The 17,372-nt window shown below is 37.8% G+C and overlaps 1 protein-coding gene across 2 annotated transcripts in view; it reads right to left on the bottom strand.

The window, feature by feature from the left end:
• The window catches only part of CPQ (carboxypeptidase Q), a 604,930-nt gene that overhangs the window by 349,893 nt on the left and 237,665 nt on the right, over positions 1–17,372 (bottom strand). For both annotated transcript variants that reach the window (XM_073229858.1, XM_036995821.2), the window contains exon 4: positions 12,681–12,888. In XM_073229858.1, coding sequence (XP_073085959.1) covers positions 12,681–12,888 — 208 coding nt within the window. The remainder of the gene's footprint in view (positions 1–12,680; positions 12,889–17,372) is intronic.

Here is a 17,372-nt window from a genome sequence, read left to right as displayed (position 1 = left end):
GTCAATTAATATTTGATTAAGGGGCCATGGACATACAATGGCAAAATGACAGTCTCTTCAACAGATGGTGCTGGCAAAACTGGACAGCTACATGTAGGAGAATGAAACTGGACCATTGTCTAACCCCATATACAAAGGTAAACTCAAAATGGATCAAAGACCTAAATGTAAGTCATGAAACCATTAAACTCTTGGAAAAAAACATAGGCAAAAACCTCTTAGACATAAACATGAGTGACCTCTTCTTGAACATATCTCCCCGGGCAAGGAAAACAACAGCAAAAATGAGCAAGTGGGACTACATTAAGCTGAAAAGCTTCTGTACAGCGAAAGACACCATCAATAGAACAAAAAGGAACCCTACAGTATGGGAGAATATATTTGAAAATGACACATCCGATAAAGGCTTAACATCCAGAATATATAAAGAGCTCACATGCCTCAACAAACAAAAAACAAATAACCGAATTAAAAAATGGGCAGAGGAACTGAACAAACAGTTCTCTAAAAAAGAAATACAGATGGCCAACAGACACATGAAAAGATGCTCCACATCGCTAATTATCAGAGAAATGCAAATTAAAACTACAATGAGGTATCACCTCACACCTGTAAGGATAGCTGATATCCAAAAGACAAACAACAACAAATATTGGTGAAGCTGTGGAGAAAGGGGAACCCTCCTACACTGCTGATGGTAATGTAAATTAGTTCAACCATTGTGGAAAGCAGTATGGAGATTCATCAAAATGCTCAAAACAGACCTACCATTTGATCCAGGAATTCCACTCCTAGGAATTTACCCTAAGAACGCAGCAATCAAGTTTGAGAAAGACAGATGCACCCCTATGTTTATCGCAGAACTATTTACAATAGCCAAGAATTGGAAGCAACCTAAATGTCCATCGGTAGATGAATGGATAAAGAAAATGTGGTACATATACACAATGGAATACTACTCAGCCATAAGAAGTGGAAAAATCCAACCATTTGCAGCAACATGGATGGAGCTGGAGAGTATTATGCTCAGTGAAATAAGCCAAGCGGAGAAAGAGAAATACCAAATGATTTCATTCATCTGAGGAGTATAGGAACAAAGGAAAAACTGAAGGAACAAAACAGCAGCGGAATTACAGAACCCAAAAATGGACTAACAGGTACCAAAGGGAAAGGAACTGGGGAGGATGGGTGGGCAGGGAGGGATAAGGGGGGGGAAGAAGAAGGGGGGTATTAAGATTAGCATGCATGGGGGGGAGGGAGAAAGGGGAGTGTGGGCTGCACAACACAGAGAGGACAAGTAGTGACTCTACAACATTTTGCTAAGCTTATGGACAGTAACCGTAATGTGGTTGTTAGGGGGGACCTGATATAGGGGAGAGCATAGTATACATAGTATTCTTCATGTAAGTGTAGATTAAAAATTAAAAAAAAAAAAGAAAGAAAGAAAGACAGAAAAGGGGGATTACTCCTTGATAGGATAAAACTATTGGTAAATCAAAGATCAACGCATGCTTTAAATATCCTTAATGTTGATCACTTAAAGGGTGTCAGATGATCAGCTATGTAGGTACTCTTTTCTGATTATATTCCTTTCTCTTAATAAAAAAAAAAAAAAAGCAGTTAGTGTGTGCTGACCTCCAATGAGTTCTGCACAGTGATATAGAGGGCATGTCAAAGTGTGGGCAAAGGGTCTGTTTATTTCTATGCAGAAGATCAAGGCCTAGCTTGGATACCCAGAAAATGAACTAAGATACGATATGAGGAGGAGCTTCCGGCATCAGCACTCTCTGGAGGACTTGTGCCGGGGGATGATCATCAAAAAGCCTCCAAAGGGATCCGGGCAATGCTGCGGTTGTGGCTGCGTCCACCCCACCGTCTCCTGGACTTGCCATAGGAATGAGGAGGGAGATGTCTAGGCTGGCATGTGCATACAGTGAGACAACGAATTTGACCAGATCTGTACTGTTGGAACTCAACCAGGAGTTGGGAGGGGTGCAAGTTGTAGCACTCCAAAATCTTATGACTGTAGACTATCTATGGTTAAAAGAACATATGGGATGTGAACAGATCCCAGAAATGGGCTGCTTTAATTTGTCTGATTTCTCTCAGACTGTTCAAGTACAGTTGGACAATATCCATCATATCATAGACAAATTTTCACAAATGCCTAGGGTGCCTAAATGGTTTTCTTGGCTTCACTGGAGATGGATGGTAATTATAGATTTGCTTTGTTTATGTCACCGTATTCCTATTATGTTAATATGTGTGTGCAAATTAGTTAGTAGTTTAAAACCTATACATACTTAAGGTACTCTACAAGAAGATATGTCAAAGAAATAATCAATCCTTCCATGTTTCCTTCCATATGCTACATCTCTAGCTTTTCTTCTTTCTTCCTAATTACAACCCTTAAATAGAATTCGTGCCTCATATCAAATTTACCGAGTATCATAATTCCTCCAGGTGGTAAAGATACCTTGAGACAAGTGCTGGGCATAGAAGCCACAGGGCATAAATCTGCAAAGAAGTAAAAAGCTAAACATTTCAAACAATATGGCTTCTCTCTCACTTACCAACTTTACATTTCCCTGTATGGCCCCAGAAGATGACTGGTTAGCCAGAGACGGGTAAGATTCCTCAAGGGAGGAACAACCTAAGACAGGCACAGTCGCAGGGGGGCCCTCAGGTGACAATTTGGGGATCAATAGAGGTGAGGCTCAGAACCTCACCCCCCCTGCTTTGAGAGAAATCTTCTGCATCCGTGGATGTGTTGCTGCCCTTGTCTAGCCTGGATTAATACTTAGTCCATAGGCACACACCTAATCATCTGATCATCTACATTTGCCCTCTTACAGCACTAAACTATGTTTTCTACCTTTATCTTGCATCTACCTACCACTTCAGCATTTTATTAAAAATAAAAATAATAATAATAATAAAGGGAGAAATGTGGGATCAACATATAAATCAAGTACAAAAATCAAACGAATATTCATATCTGACCTGATTGTTTATAGGTCATAATGCGTGATCAAAACCGAAAGTTTCTGTGATGAATGCCCTTGTACTGTTCACCATGTTAGAATTTATTCACTATGTAAGAATTCGTTCACCATGTAAGAACTGGTTCGTTATGCTTCAGAAGATTGGAGACTGACGAGAATTAGACTTGAGATGGATTAATGATTGTACATTGAGCATTGACCTCCCTATACTGAATTTTATTGTTGTTAACAACCATCTGATCAATAAATATGAGAGATGCCCTCTCAAAAAAAAAAAAAAAGCATGTACATGAAATAGGCCATGCATTTTTCTTCAGGTTATTTTACAGCATGACTCTGTCAAAACAGGATTTATTGTCAAATAGATTTGGAAATTATAGGAGGTCACATCACATTTCTTAAGGAAAAGAATAACACTATTCTTTGGGCTTTAATATATACTAATCCCTCTGCTTGGAATATTCCCCATTCCAAACCCAGCCCCATGACCCATAAACATTAGCATGGTCAGCTTCTCATGCTGTAACAAGAAGCCAGAAAGCATGTGTTGGCCTCGCTGACCAGGAATGCTGCCCCTGAAATGAGCCCCCATCATACCATGTAGCTGCCATGTTATGGCACATCCCACTTTCTATGGCAGTTATTTGTTTCCTTGCCCACCCAAGCACAAACTCCAAGCACTGTGTGGGCAATTTTATACCCCCAGCATATGGTAGCAACTCAATAAACTCCTGTGGAATTAATTTAAAAATTCTCTTAGTTATCTAAACTATACTTTCTTCCTTTTTATCTCCCTTATATCCAAACTTTAAACAACTCTTGTCAGTTTTATTTCCTAAATATTTCCTGAATCCTTCTCTTCTCCAACTCTACTTCAACCATCTCCATTCAAGTCCTATTATCTCCTGGCTAAATTTTAGTCTTTGCCCCTCTGAATGTATACAATAGCCAGAGTGAACTGCAATGAAAATATGCTGAAACCCTTCAGAGACTCCCTACTACCAACAGGACAAAAACCCCAGCCTTTTACATGGCATGCCAGACCTTCTGGGCTCTGGCCCTCAGATATGACCCTCCTTTTTCTCAACTCCCTGCTTTTCATAAGCTCTCCCCTCCACATAGAAGGTTAATGTTGATTGACTTGAGGGTCAGATATGCAAAATAACCTACCAACAAAATATAAGAGGCTGGATTTGAATTCTATAGCAGGTTATGTCTCTAACTACTGTACTATACTACCCACCCAGTGCTAGTGTTATAAACCTCTGTCTTGCCTGAGGGTTTCAGCCCCAGGAAAGTTCATTACAGATTTGGTGAGACTGACAAATGACAACAGAACATTCTTTGAGAAAAAGGGTTTATACCCTGCTTTATTCTCACTGCAGTAGCTCAAGAACTAGAATCACATCTGCATCCAGCAGTCTGCAGGGCCATAATCCACCTCAGTCTCTGCCTCCACTCAGAGCACTGGGTGTAGCTCACTGTATAGTGACTAAGTCAATAATAGCTCATTGCCTACAGGTGTGGAAGCAGTAGCCTAGCAGTAGGACAATCAACATCATCAAGTAGTTTAGGGTCAGGTAAGATCCTGACCATAGGAATTTCCATTTTCCCACACTCTCATCCCTGACACATACCAGATATTTAATAAATGTGTTTTGAATGAATGAATGAATGAATTATTGAAAAAAAAGAATATAAGAAATGCCAAAACAAGGTACTCAGTAGAAATGGGTCTAATACTTCTAACCTATTGCTTCTCAAAAAGTCTGGGGATTACTACAAAAATTGTGTCTTATAAATTACCATTACTCATGAGCACATTAAAGACTCAAAAAGTGCCACAAAAAGGGGGGCTTGTTTAACATTTTCAGTAGAAGAATTCCTAACTGTATTTGAACACAGAATATTAAGAAAAAAACCACCTACCAACACCCCTATTCTGTGAAATGATGAAAGGGTTCCCATAAAGTTTTATTATTATATAACAATATACAATGTATACCACCATTCTGATGATAATCTCTAAGGATTCTTTTAAATAATGGAATTTTAGGGATGGAAATGATCTTCAAATTTTTCCAGATAAAATATCCCATTCTATAATGGAAGAATTAAGTGGACAAAAGTCACTCAGCTTATTTGTGGCAAAAATAAAACTAGAACTAAGGCCTGGCAACATCCACACAGCATTCTTTCCATAACTCCACACCAGTGATTCTCAGTCTGGGGTGACTTCTGTCCTGGACATTTGGAAATGTCTCGAGACATTTTTCAAGGTCACAGCTGTGGGAGGTACAGAAGAGGCCAAGGATGCTATTAAATATTGTACAATGCATAGGACAGAACCATCATAAAAAAGAATTATTTAGCCCAAAATGTCAATAGTGTAGATGTTGAGAAACTCTGCCCCAGTTTAAAAAAAAGAAAAAGTAAACTGTCCAGTTAACAAACTAGAACTTTCATTTCAATGTTTCCCACTAGACTGTATAATATTTGAAATAATATGGGCATATGAAACTGAAATTGTCCTTTGAATCTATGAAAACAACTATCAGAAAAAGGTATGTATAAAAAAATAATTTCACTCATCAAGACATTATCAAAATGGGCTTGGATATTATCAACCAAAAAAAAAAAGAAAATCCAAAACACTTTTCCACATAGTTTCCTCAGAAGAATTCTTGACTATATTAATATTTTTAAAATACTGCATTTTATTAAGCAAGACCACATAATAAGGCTTAGGAAATCACTAAGAAGCAAAAAAGAAGCAAGCCAGCCCCAATAGTCACCACTGGAGAATTTGCTATCATGAAAGAATTTCTCCTATGGGTATATTAAACCCCTAGTTTCCAGTAATTTGCCCTCTTACAAGGTCAATTTGAGCATAACCTTCCTTCTGTGTTTGCTTGCTTGTGGGATACCTGGAAGCATCACAAACTGAGCCCAGGAAAGGACCACAGTATTCAAGCTGATGTCAGGACATGGCCCCCTGCATTGGTCACTACACAGAAGATGCCCACAAGATGCCCTGGCTTTATAAGAAAGCACCTCACTCTCCGGAATACTTCTTATCAGTGTCCACACTGGGCTAGCATACTTGGTTTTGTAAGATATTATCAGAGAAGCTGGTCAAAGGGTATATCCAAATATTTGGCCCCATTTTTCTAGTTTTTTGTGCATTTAAAATTATTTCAAAATTAATAGTTGTTTTTAATGATGTGATTGGTAGTAGATCTATCTTGGCTTTGTCTGTATGATTCTCTACTAAAACAGAAACACCTGACTACCTGGTGGGTGAGAGTGAAAGTGTATGAACAGGGGCACAGGGGAATAGGGCATCATACAGAGTCGTAACTCCACAGAACTGATTCACTCACCAGATCCTATTCCAAAGGCACAAGGAGCTAGAATGTAATGAAATCCAAGAAAGGCCTGATGGAGGGAGCATCACAGAAGGAACGAACTAAGCACAGGTAAGAGCTCTCAGGAAACTCTCAGACAACAAGGGGCAGTATTTATGGGAGCAATTTGTGCCTAGGAAAGAGATGTCTGGAGAAAATGTATGAAAGACACAATTTCCTGTGTAATGACTTGGTAGGGATCACATTGCTTGTACCTTGAACCAATATACATCCCTTAGATTTAGACGTTAATTTTCACACAGCAACTCCTTTTGGGTTCTGACATCTGATCCCTGTCTTTGTTGGGGGAGTGGGTGGGGGGAAGAGGCCTTCCCACACACATGGCCAAGCAATTCTCAAACAGCAACAGGGTGTCTGGGAACTAAATTCTGATGCTCTGCCAGGAGACAGCACAAGATTCAGATTCCCCAGGTTAAGGGCTCCATCCTACAAGACTACTCTCCACTCCCTACTCCAGATGGCAGTCACAAGCTCCATGCTGTCTACCTGTGCTTCTAACCTACCAGCTACAGATCGGAGGTTCCAACAACTTCCCCTGAGGTTAGATTAATTTGCTAGAGTGGCCCATAGAACTCAGGAAAACACTTAAACTTACAGTATAATAAAGGATACCATAAAGGATACAAGTGAACAGCCAGATGTAGATATACACAGGGCAAGGTCCCAAATAAAGGAGCTTCTATCCTCATGGAGCTTGGGGCCTGGCTCAGTGGCACATGGAAATGTTCTGGTTCCCCAATCATAGAAGCTCTCTCCAACCCAGAAGCAGGATCCAAAAGGGTGATAAGCTCTTCTCATGGGCTTTTGAGAGGGCTTCATTGCATAGTCATGATTGACTAAATCATTGGCCATTGGATAATCCGACCTCCCGTCCACCCTTGGGGAGGTCCAAAAGTCTCTCATTAACATGACAAGACACCCATTTCACCTTTACAGCTCTGAAGTTTTTTCAGGAACTGAATGAAGACCAAATATACCTGGGAAATTTATATTTGGACATATGAATGACTGAATATGTATTTCTTATAATGCATTATATTGCAGATCCATCTAAGGTGTGCACAGGCATAATGGAATATCTTTGGAGTAGAAAGAAATGGGTCAAGAAATCTGGAATCACATTCCAGATGCTTTCCTATCACATATTTGTTGTGTCCCCTGGCATAAGTCACTCATGGATTCAATTTCCTCATCTGAAGGTCAGGAAATTGGTACTAAATTGCTAAGACCTCCTACATCCCTGTCTCTGCCTTAAGACTACTTTATGTATTAGGACAACGTCTATTGATTTAATAAAAAAGAAAACCTACTAATTGGATGGAAACAAGTTTCCTATGTATTTTCCTATGCATATTAGTTCTTTAATGAATGAGGAAAATATATAATATTGCCATTTTAGTGTCAGGGAGTATACACAAGTCAAAGCACTCCTGCTCTCAGTCTACCAGACTCATTCTGAACCACAGATGACCCTCAAAAATATGATGGTTTCCCAGGAATAAAGCTGTCTGAGAGAAAGGAGTTCAGAGAACTAATGTCAGCTTCCAGAGGACTGCCTTCCGCCAATGAAATGCACCCTCTTGAAATGTTCAAGGTCCGCTGAATGTTCCACAACATACCCAAACCACAGAGGAGCAGTTTCTGAAGAAGTCAAAGTGGATAGAAACTTCTGGGTGTGGAGGAACCAAAATGTGCCACTGTGGGCTCTTTAGGAAGAAGGTATACAATACCCTTACTCTGCCATTTTCACATATTGAACCCAGTAAAGTATTGGTATTATTAGCATTATTAAAAGCCTGTGGTTAATTCAGTACAGGCTTATATTTGAATTACGCAATAGGGATTTGAAATTTAATGCTTCACCAAACACATGCATACTTTTCCAGAGCTGAAATTCACCACACCTTGTCCATGGTTCTTGGGCCAAATCAGAAGGATTCTTTGGTGCTTATTTCTTACCATTCATAAAGCTGCTGTGCATGAAGAATGTAAGGTTGTGCTGTGTGTGAGCTCTAAAGAGTGTCTGTCAACCATTGCCTGAGTGTTAGCCCACCAGTAAGTCACCCAGGATGTTCAACCTGCAGGCAGAATAATGGTATTTTCAATATACTCTCTTGTCTTTTAGAGATAAATTGCACTACAATTAATTTGCTCTGCATTATTCAGTACTATTCTTTAGTATGATATAGAGCAAGGTAACAAAGATGCATCTGGGATAAGTTAGTCAACCTAAACTATCAAGACCAATGTTTATGTCACTGTCAGTATTACAGAACCACTTCAACCCCCAACACCTTACACCTTATCCACAGAGGATATGTTTCAAGACCCCAGTGGAAGCCTAAAACCCTAGAGAGCACTGAACCCTATAGGTACTGTTTTTTCCTATTCAAACAGCATAGGCAAAAAATTATAAATCAGGCACAGGAAGAGATTAACAATAACTGATAATAAAATAGAACAAGTATAACAATACACTAATAAAAGTTATTAAACTCTCTTTCTCAAACTCTCTTATTGTATTGTAGTCTCCCTTCTTCTTGTGATGATGTGAGATGATAAGAAATGTACATGATGAGACGGGGGGAGGTGAACGACACAAACATTGTGATGCAGCATTAGACTACTACTGACTTTCTACCGATACACCTGATGGTACATCAGAAGGAGGATCATTTGCTCCCAGAGAACAGTTAACCATAGGTAACTGAAATCATGGATGGGGGGGTATGTACTGATAACTTTTTTAAAAATTGAATAATTTTAGGAAAACTTGCAGAGTTTAGGATTGCTGAACTTCCTCACTGGCAAATGAAAGAATGTTCTTGGTTGGCATTTGAGTTTCCATCACACATTTCCTTTCCCTCCTTCTTCATTCTCATTTTCTGTTCATTTACAAATAGTATTATATAATTTCCTCTTAATTAAACTGCCTTCTATTTAAGCTTCCCAAACTCCCCTCTCTTTGCCTCTTTTCCTCTATTTTCTGCTAACATCTGATCACTCACCCCAGAATTTAGCTTTATAATAACCATTATCTTATACAGAACAGGAGAGGAGCACTGACAGCAGGGAAACACTACGTGGAGAACAATGGTTTAAAAGATAACCCTTAGCTTCATTGAGGTAAAAAAAAAACATAAATAGGGGAGAGATCAGAAGAAAAAATCAGGAGGGAAATAGCAAGGCCCTATATTAAGACAAAAATGATGGGAACGCAAGGCAGGAACAGTTTTTTTTTTTAATATGCTGAAAGTAGACAGAATAGGATTCGGTATCTGGCTGTAGGGCAGTGATAAAGAGGAGAGAATGAAAAATAACTCGAAATTTTCTAACTGTGCTGATAGGTTGATATGGTTTCTTAAGAGAAACAAGAAACTAGGCAGGGAATCAAGTATAAAGGAGTTGAGGTGTTCAGGTTTGGACATGTAGAGCTGCAGTTAGGGGTGAGTCCATATGCCAATGAATAATCAGTGTTCCTGACAGGCAGAAAAACATCTAGATTTAAAGAGAATCAAAATTAAGACTATTCTCCAACCATTTCCTCTTTTTCTTTCTTCCTTCATTTTACTGAAATAAAATATGTGGTCAAAAGCTACTGCATGCCATGTCTTGGGATTGGCATTGGTGGGGATAAAAGGAAAGAAATAAACAGAATGTCTGCTCAGGGCATGTGCAAGCTCTGCTGGGAGAGAACACAGTAACAATGGCACAAAGTGTTGGGATGAGGGGAGGTTACCAGAAGAAACTTCACAGTAGAGGTGGCATTTATCAGGGATGGGCTGTTCTTACTCAGGTTCATTAACTTACCTAATATCTGGAGGGAAAACTTGCTGCTTTCCTTCACATTCCCATCTGGACATCCCCCATGTTTCCAGGCAGATTATAAGCAGATTCCCACCAAAACACAGCCACATGGACTTAACTACAAGCATCTACATTTTTTCCATGGAAGTAATGCTGTGACTTCTTTGAGGGAGAAATTTGTTAATCTTCTACCTTTTACATCTTGGTAACAAGGTATTGATGACAAGCTCTTGGAATGCTATGCAACACTTGGTAGAGGTGAAAGTTTAATCTTGAGTCCTGGGAACTTCCTGGAATCTACCCACCTGGAGAAGGTGCTTTTCTTACTGAATCCTTAAAATTCAAGCTGGCCAGCAATTCTACTCCTATGCATGTACCCAAAGACAAATTAAAACATAAGGCCACAGAAAGACTCATCCAAGAATTTACACAGAAGATTTATTCATAAAAGTAAAAAACTAGAAACCACCCAAATGTCTAACAACTGCTTAATGGGTAACAAATTGTGGCATATCTATACAAATAAATATTACTCAGCAATGTAAAGGAATGGTCAACTGATTCAAGAATGTGGATAAATCTCAAAAGTGCTGAGTAAAAGAAGCCAGATGTGAAAGACTGCACCTTCTGTGATTCCACTTATTGAAATTCTAAAAAGGTAAAAACAGTTCCAGAAAGCAGATCAGTGGTATCCAGGGAACAAGGGAGTGAAGAAGAAGATGGACTGCAAAGGGGCACAAGGGAATGAATGTCTGGAGTGACGGAAATATTCTATATTATTATTGTGGTACCAGTTATAATACTGCACACAATTTTCAGAACTCACTGAGTTGCACACCTAACTTTGGTAAATTTACTTTATCTAGATTATACCTCAATAAAGCCAGCACCATCTCAGCCCTCTGGCTGCTGCAATCCCCAAGAACATCTCTGCCCCAATGCTTTTGCCTCAGACTTTGACACTCCCTGGCTACTCAGATGAAGGCTCCAAATGGTACACACTCCCCTTGCCCTCCCACTCTCAGGGCCAGAAGTGGTCTGCTCACCCAGACAACACATAATATACAATCCTAAACCCCTCCTGCCCTGGCCCAGCAACCTTAAGGTGGCAACACTTTATCCTGGAACTACTGACTGGGGAAATACACCTGGTATGGATTACACCTCAAGGAGCCTGACTGTTCAGTACCTAGAATATAGACTCTTGGCCCTTCTGTTTTATCAGTTCCTTACAGGGTCAAGGGGCTGTGAGGGTTTGTTTCTCAGTATTCTGCATAGCTTTCTGACTCTCTATGGTCTTACTGAGGTCTTGCTTTTCGATTGTCTCTGGGCCACAAACCCCAGGTTGACACATGCCCAGGTCCTGAAAGCAGGTAATTCAAGAAGGGAGAAAAGGATTCTGAACATAGAACAAATCTTTACTGCAGCACAGCCCTCAAGTTTGGCAGAGGTCCTGAGTCAAGACACATGCAGAAGGTTTGTTTCTCCATCACTAAAGTCCATCGCTATTTACTTTTTCCTTCATTTCCTTCATTTCCTTAAATAAAATAAAGTCTGAAATTCCTGAATAATTTTAACTGCTATTTTCATAATTTCAGTAACTACTAATAAAGGAAACTGGTGTTAGAAACCTCATAAAAACTGATTTTTGTACACTTGATGTCATATGAAGTAAACTTATATTCAGTGAGCACCTGTGATGTGAGAGCCTACTTTGATGTGCATTAGCTAATCCAATCTCACTATAATCTTGTGAGTCACATAGACCACCCTTTTCTTTGTAGATGATTTCTCTAAGACTCAGAGAACAAGTTATTTACCCTTCAGGTAGTATAGAGTCTGGATCTGTCTCTAGGACTATTTGATTGTCAAACTTTACTAAGAAAAATAATTCTGGAAATTGCACTATAACTGTAGTTTAGAGTTTGGTTTACTATTCATAAGGTCCTGGGTTTAAGACCCTTCTCAGCCACTTACTAGCCATGTGGACCTAAGACAACTGAGTTTCCCTCCATGTTGGTTTTCTCATCTATAAAATCAAGAAAATAGATACCACTTCATGAGCTTTGAAAGGATAAAATAGGATAATGCACACAATAAACACAATAACTATTAGCTGTTGCCATGATCTCAAATGCCAAGCAGGCTCCAAACAAAATAAACACAACACGCATGTACAAATATTGCCCTCCGCTCTTCCAAGGTTGACTATCCACACCATGGATCCTATTCTGCCCTTTCATTAGTCCTGCCTTTGCCTTTATTCAGCCAATATAGTAAGACTTCTGATGAGAAAAAATATATATGAAGTGTCTGCCTTTAATGAATCTATGAGGGACATCTCAACAGACTCATGTTCTTTCTTTCCCAAATGACCTAAAAACTGAAACTTGACCAAAACACATTATTCCCAGACAGCCCATCCACCCTGTTCACTCACCTGCTCTGGGTACTTGCTACCAGTGATCTCTGCTACAGTGTTGAAGGAATCTGCATCTGGGTAGTTCTTTGCCCCCATCTTCAGTTGAATAACAATTCTGCTCCCACGAGAAACCATTCTTGACATCATTTCTGCATCTTCCACCGTAATACAGGCTGTTGGGATCTTTGGCACACCATCCTGATATTCCTGCACACCTGTGTGAGGACTTGAGAAAAGAACCACTGGGTTACCTCAAAAGTATAAATGCACCAAAAATGTTTTTAAAAAGTGTCTGTATTTGACATCTGACTCACTGATCTTTGCCTGCATACGAAGAATAGGAGAGGTGGGTAATATTGGCTTATTTGCTTCTATGTGAATGTAATTTTTCTTTTCAGTTGAAAAAAAACCTGGAAACTTCAATCTAACTTAATCATCTCATTGAAAGCATTAGACGGAATTTATTTTGATAATTTGGATGATCCTCTAAAATTTTTAATTACCTCAAACGCAGAACAATGACAGTGCCTTCATGACCAAGAGGTGGGTACATGTGTTTGCAGAGACAAAACTTGCTCTGAAGTTCATCCAGGAGACCCACACATCTGGAAGACAACTGGCCCAGACACATTCAGCTCGCTGGTCACTTCCTCCAAACAGAGGCCCAAACATGTAGCCCTGCATTGGTGGTAGAACACTGCAGAAAACTGTAGAGCAATGGGAAATGTTCATGTCTCCACAAAGAACAGTGATGAATAAACCCAGGTCCCTGATTTTACTGTCACAAGAAAAAAATGATTATATTTTTGGCACTAAAGGAGAAATATTACCTCAACTGGTCATTTTTTCCTGCTATCTTCCAGATTCTCCTTACAGAATTAGAAACACTTGTAATTGAAGTTTACTAATCTACTGTTGATTCAAAGTCTGTACATGCTAATTGAGTTCATCAAATTTATTTTCTAAAATTTGTCTTTTCAACTGTCCCTTTTTACCCCTGAGGTACAATTTCAAACCCTACAAGACCACAATTCTCTCAGGACAAAGTGGCACAGCTCCTGAGTGTGCACTACATCCTATTAGTCTATTCCCATCATCTGTAACAGCACAAACTAAGCCCTCCCTTTTAAAATTAATTTTACTCTTCATATTTCCATATTTGTTTCAGATTTTCTAATATTTACAGAAAAGCCTTTCTCTCATTTAATCCATAACATATCTCCTTTAGAAGTGACTTCAACCTCCACATACATAAACACAAAAATCCGGTTTACCACTGCTTTGTTGGTATGACTGTCTTGTGACTATTCATCAAGTGACTACTTTCTCAGAGAAATTGTACAGCAAAATAATTAAGAAAAAGGCTCTGGAGCAATACTGTCTGGGTTCAAAATTGGACTATGCCATTTATTGCTAATTCACCTTGGGCAATTTACACATCTTTGCTTCAGTAGCTTTATCTATAAACAAAGGTGATAATAATACCTATTTCATAAAATTATTTTATTTACTTTATGCAGATGCAATTAATTAATATAAGTAACTCACTATGCAACACAGTTAAGAACTCAATTAACGCTAAATTTGTCTTATTAACTTGTCTATTACATTACCCTTGCAGGACAGACTAATCTCAAATCCTTAGTACAATCTGTTTATGCATATTTCTTAAATGTTGATTGAAATTTTTATTTTTCTCCTTCAAGAGAGAAATAAATGACTTATAAACTCAAAACTGTTAATACAGAAGTGCTGAATCTTAATCCTTGCTCTGGAATATGCTGGATCCACTCTGATTTCTGGTCATGGGCAAACTATGGAGTCACATAACCTAGGTCAAATCCTGGCTCTACCATTCTTCTCTACCTGCATGATACCAAGCAATTTAGACTACCTCTCTGTTTCTAAGTCTTCACATCTGTAAAGTGGAGAATAACAATAGTATTGACCTCATAATATTGTTATGAGGAATAAAAGATATATGTGAAGGATTTAAAACAATGTTTGACACATAATAATTATTTAGTCAATACTTGTTACTATTATTTATTCAGTGCTAATTTCCCACTGAGTGTTGACAGAGTGATTAATGATCAAAAGTACTTTGGAACATGTAGAAAATAATCTAAATACTTATTATTCATATTACCTTATGTGATGTCTGGGATACAACAAACTCTTCTTGTTCTCAGACTCTCTTACTCAAGAGGTCAATTAATACTTTTTAATAGGTTCTTCTAAATAATGTTTATAAACAAATTTGTACTAATAAGTCATAGGTAAGAGTTTTTAAAGTGGGACAGTAAGCTGGACATGCACCCGTGGAAATGCTTCACTGAGGAAAATGGCAACTTCCATCTCTGGCTCTGAATTCAAGACATAAAAGCATTCCAATTTGTTTCTTCAATTAAGCATATTATTCAGTGGTGGAGTATCCAGCCACTATTGTTTAGTGGAAGTGGGCAAAATGAAGATGCAACAGTTTTGGAGTCCTATACTTCAACATCTATTGTCCTACAGGGGATGACTGGGATAACCACCACCTCCCTGCCTCCATTTATAAACCCCACCTGCAATTTAACAATACAAAGCGTAAACTATAAGAGAAGCCATAAAAAATCAAAATAAGTATATTTAAAGATTAATACCAATTCTTTACAAACTCTTCAAAAAAATATATGAGGAGGGAACACTTCCCAACTCATTCTACAAGGCCACTATTACTAATATTAAACCATACAAAGACATTTCAAGAAAAGAAAACTACAGACCAACATCTTTTATGAATATAAATGCAAAAAGTCCTCAACAAAACATAAGCAAAGTAATACCAGCAATATATGAAAAAGATTATCACCCCATGATCAAGTGGGATTTATCCCAGAAATTCCAAAAATCAACTGATGTAATATAGTAATACAAAAGGACAGAAACTACATGATCATCATAATATATGGTGAAAAAGTATTTAACAAAATCTAACATGATTAAAAAGAAATTAACTAAGAATGGAATAGGATTTTCTCAACATAATTAGGAAGTATCTATAAAAACTCACAACTAACATTACACTTAGTGGTAAAAAACTGACTGCTTTTTCCCTGAGATCAGGAACAAGACAAGGATGTCTGCTCTCCCCACTTCTCTTCAACATTGTACTAGGGGTTCTAGACAGGGAAATTAGACAAGAAAAAGAAATAAAAGGAATCCATATTGGAACGGAAGAAGTAAAACTATCTTTGTGTAAAGATGACATGGTCATTATATAGAAAATCCTAAGAAATCCACAAAACTGTTAAAACCTATTGCAGGATACAAAGATCAACTGTACAATAGCAATGAGCAGCACAATACAGTAGTAACAGAATAGCAATGAACAAGCTGAAAATTAAATTAAGTAAACAACTCCATTTACATTAGTGAAAAATAATAGAATACTGCAAATAAATTTAACAAAAGTACAAGATTGTACAATGAAAACTGTAAAATATTGTTGAAATAAATTAAAGAAGATCTAAATAAATGGAAAGCTGTCCCATGTTTATGGATTAGAAGATTTAATATTGTTAAGCTGGCAATATTCCCCAAATTGTCCTACAGATTCAATGTAACCCCTATTAATCCAGCTGGCTGTTTTTTTTTTTTTGAAGAAATTGACAAGCTGATCCTAAAATTTGTATGGAAAAGCAAAAGACTTGGAATAAACAGCACATTAAAAAATTAGAACAAAGTTGGTGGACTCACACTTCCAAATACCAAAACTTACTACAAATCTATAGTAGTCAAGAGAGTATGGTACTGGCAAAAGAATAGTTAATATGTAGATCAATAAAATATAATTGAGAGTTCAGAAGTAAACCTTTGTAAGAATGGTCAATTCATTTTCAACAAGGGTACAAAGATAATTCAATGGTGATAGAAAAAGAATTTCAACAAATGGTAGGTGCTATGGCCAATCATATAACCACATGTAAAAGAATAAAATTGTACCCCTATATCACACAACATATGTAAAAATTAATTCAAAGTGAATCACAGACCTAAATGTAAGAGCTAAAACTGTAAAGTTCCATAACCTTGGTTATGTAAATTCTTTCTTAGACGCAAGACAAAAATTATAGGAAACCAAAGAAGAAGCTAGATTAATTGAACCATCAAAATTGTAAACTTTTTTATTTCAAATGACACCATCAAAAAATGAAAACCCAATCCATAAAATGGGACAAAAATTTCAAGTCATGTATCTGATAAGGCACTTGTATGTAGTATATATAAAGAGTTCTTAAGAACTCAGTAATAAAATGGTAATCCAATTGAAAAAATGGGTAAAAAATTGAATAAACTTTCTCCGAATAAGATACAGAAATGTATACTAAGCATATGACCAGATGCTGAAGATGATTTGCCATAAGGGAAATGCCAATCAGTACTACAATGAAAATCCACTTCACACCCACTAGGGTGGCTACGATCAAAAACAAGTACCAGTGAGTATATGGAGAAATCTGAACTCTTGTACATTGCGAGTGGGAATATAAAATGGTGTAGCCACTTTGTAAAACAATTGGACAGTTCTTTAAGAAGTTAAACATGTAGTTATCATGTGACCCAGCAATTCTGTTCCTAGTTATATACTCAAGAGAAATGAAAATATATGTTCACACAGATGTTCACAGGAGCATTATTCACAATAGTCAAATGGTGGAAACA

This window comes from Manis javanica, chromosome 2 (assembly GCF_040802235.1).
Source record: "Manis javanica isolate MJ-LG chromosome 2, MJ_LKY, whole genome shotgun sequence".
In the NCBI taxonomy this organism is placed as follows: Eukaryota; Metazoa; Chordata; class Mammalia; order Pholidota; family Manidae; genus Manis; species Manis javanica.
Note: the sequence above shows the minus strand (reverse complement) of the source record. Positions and strands in the feature narration are given on the sequence as shown.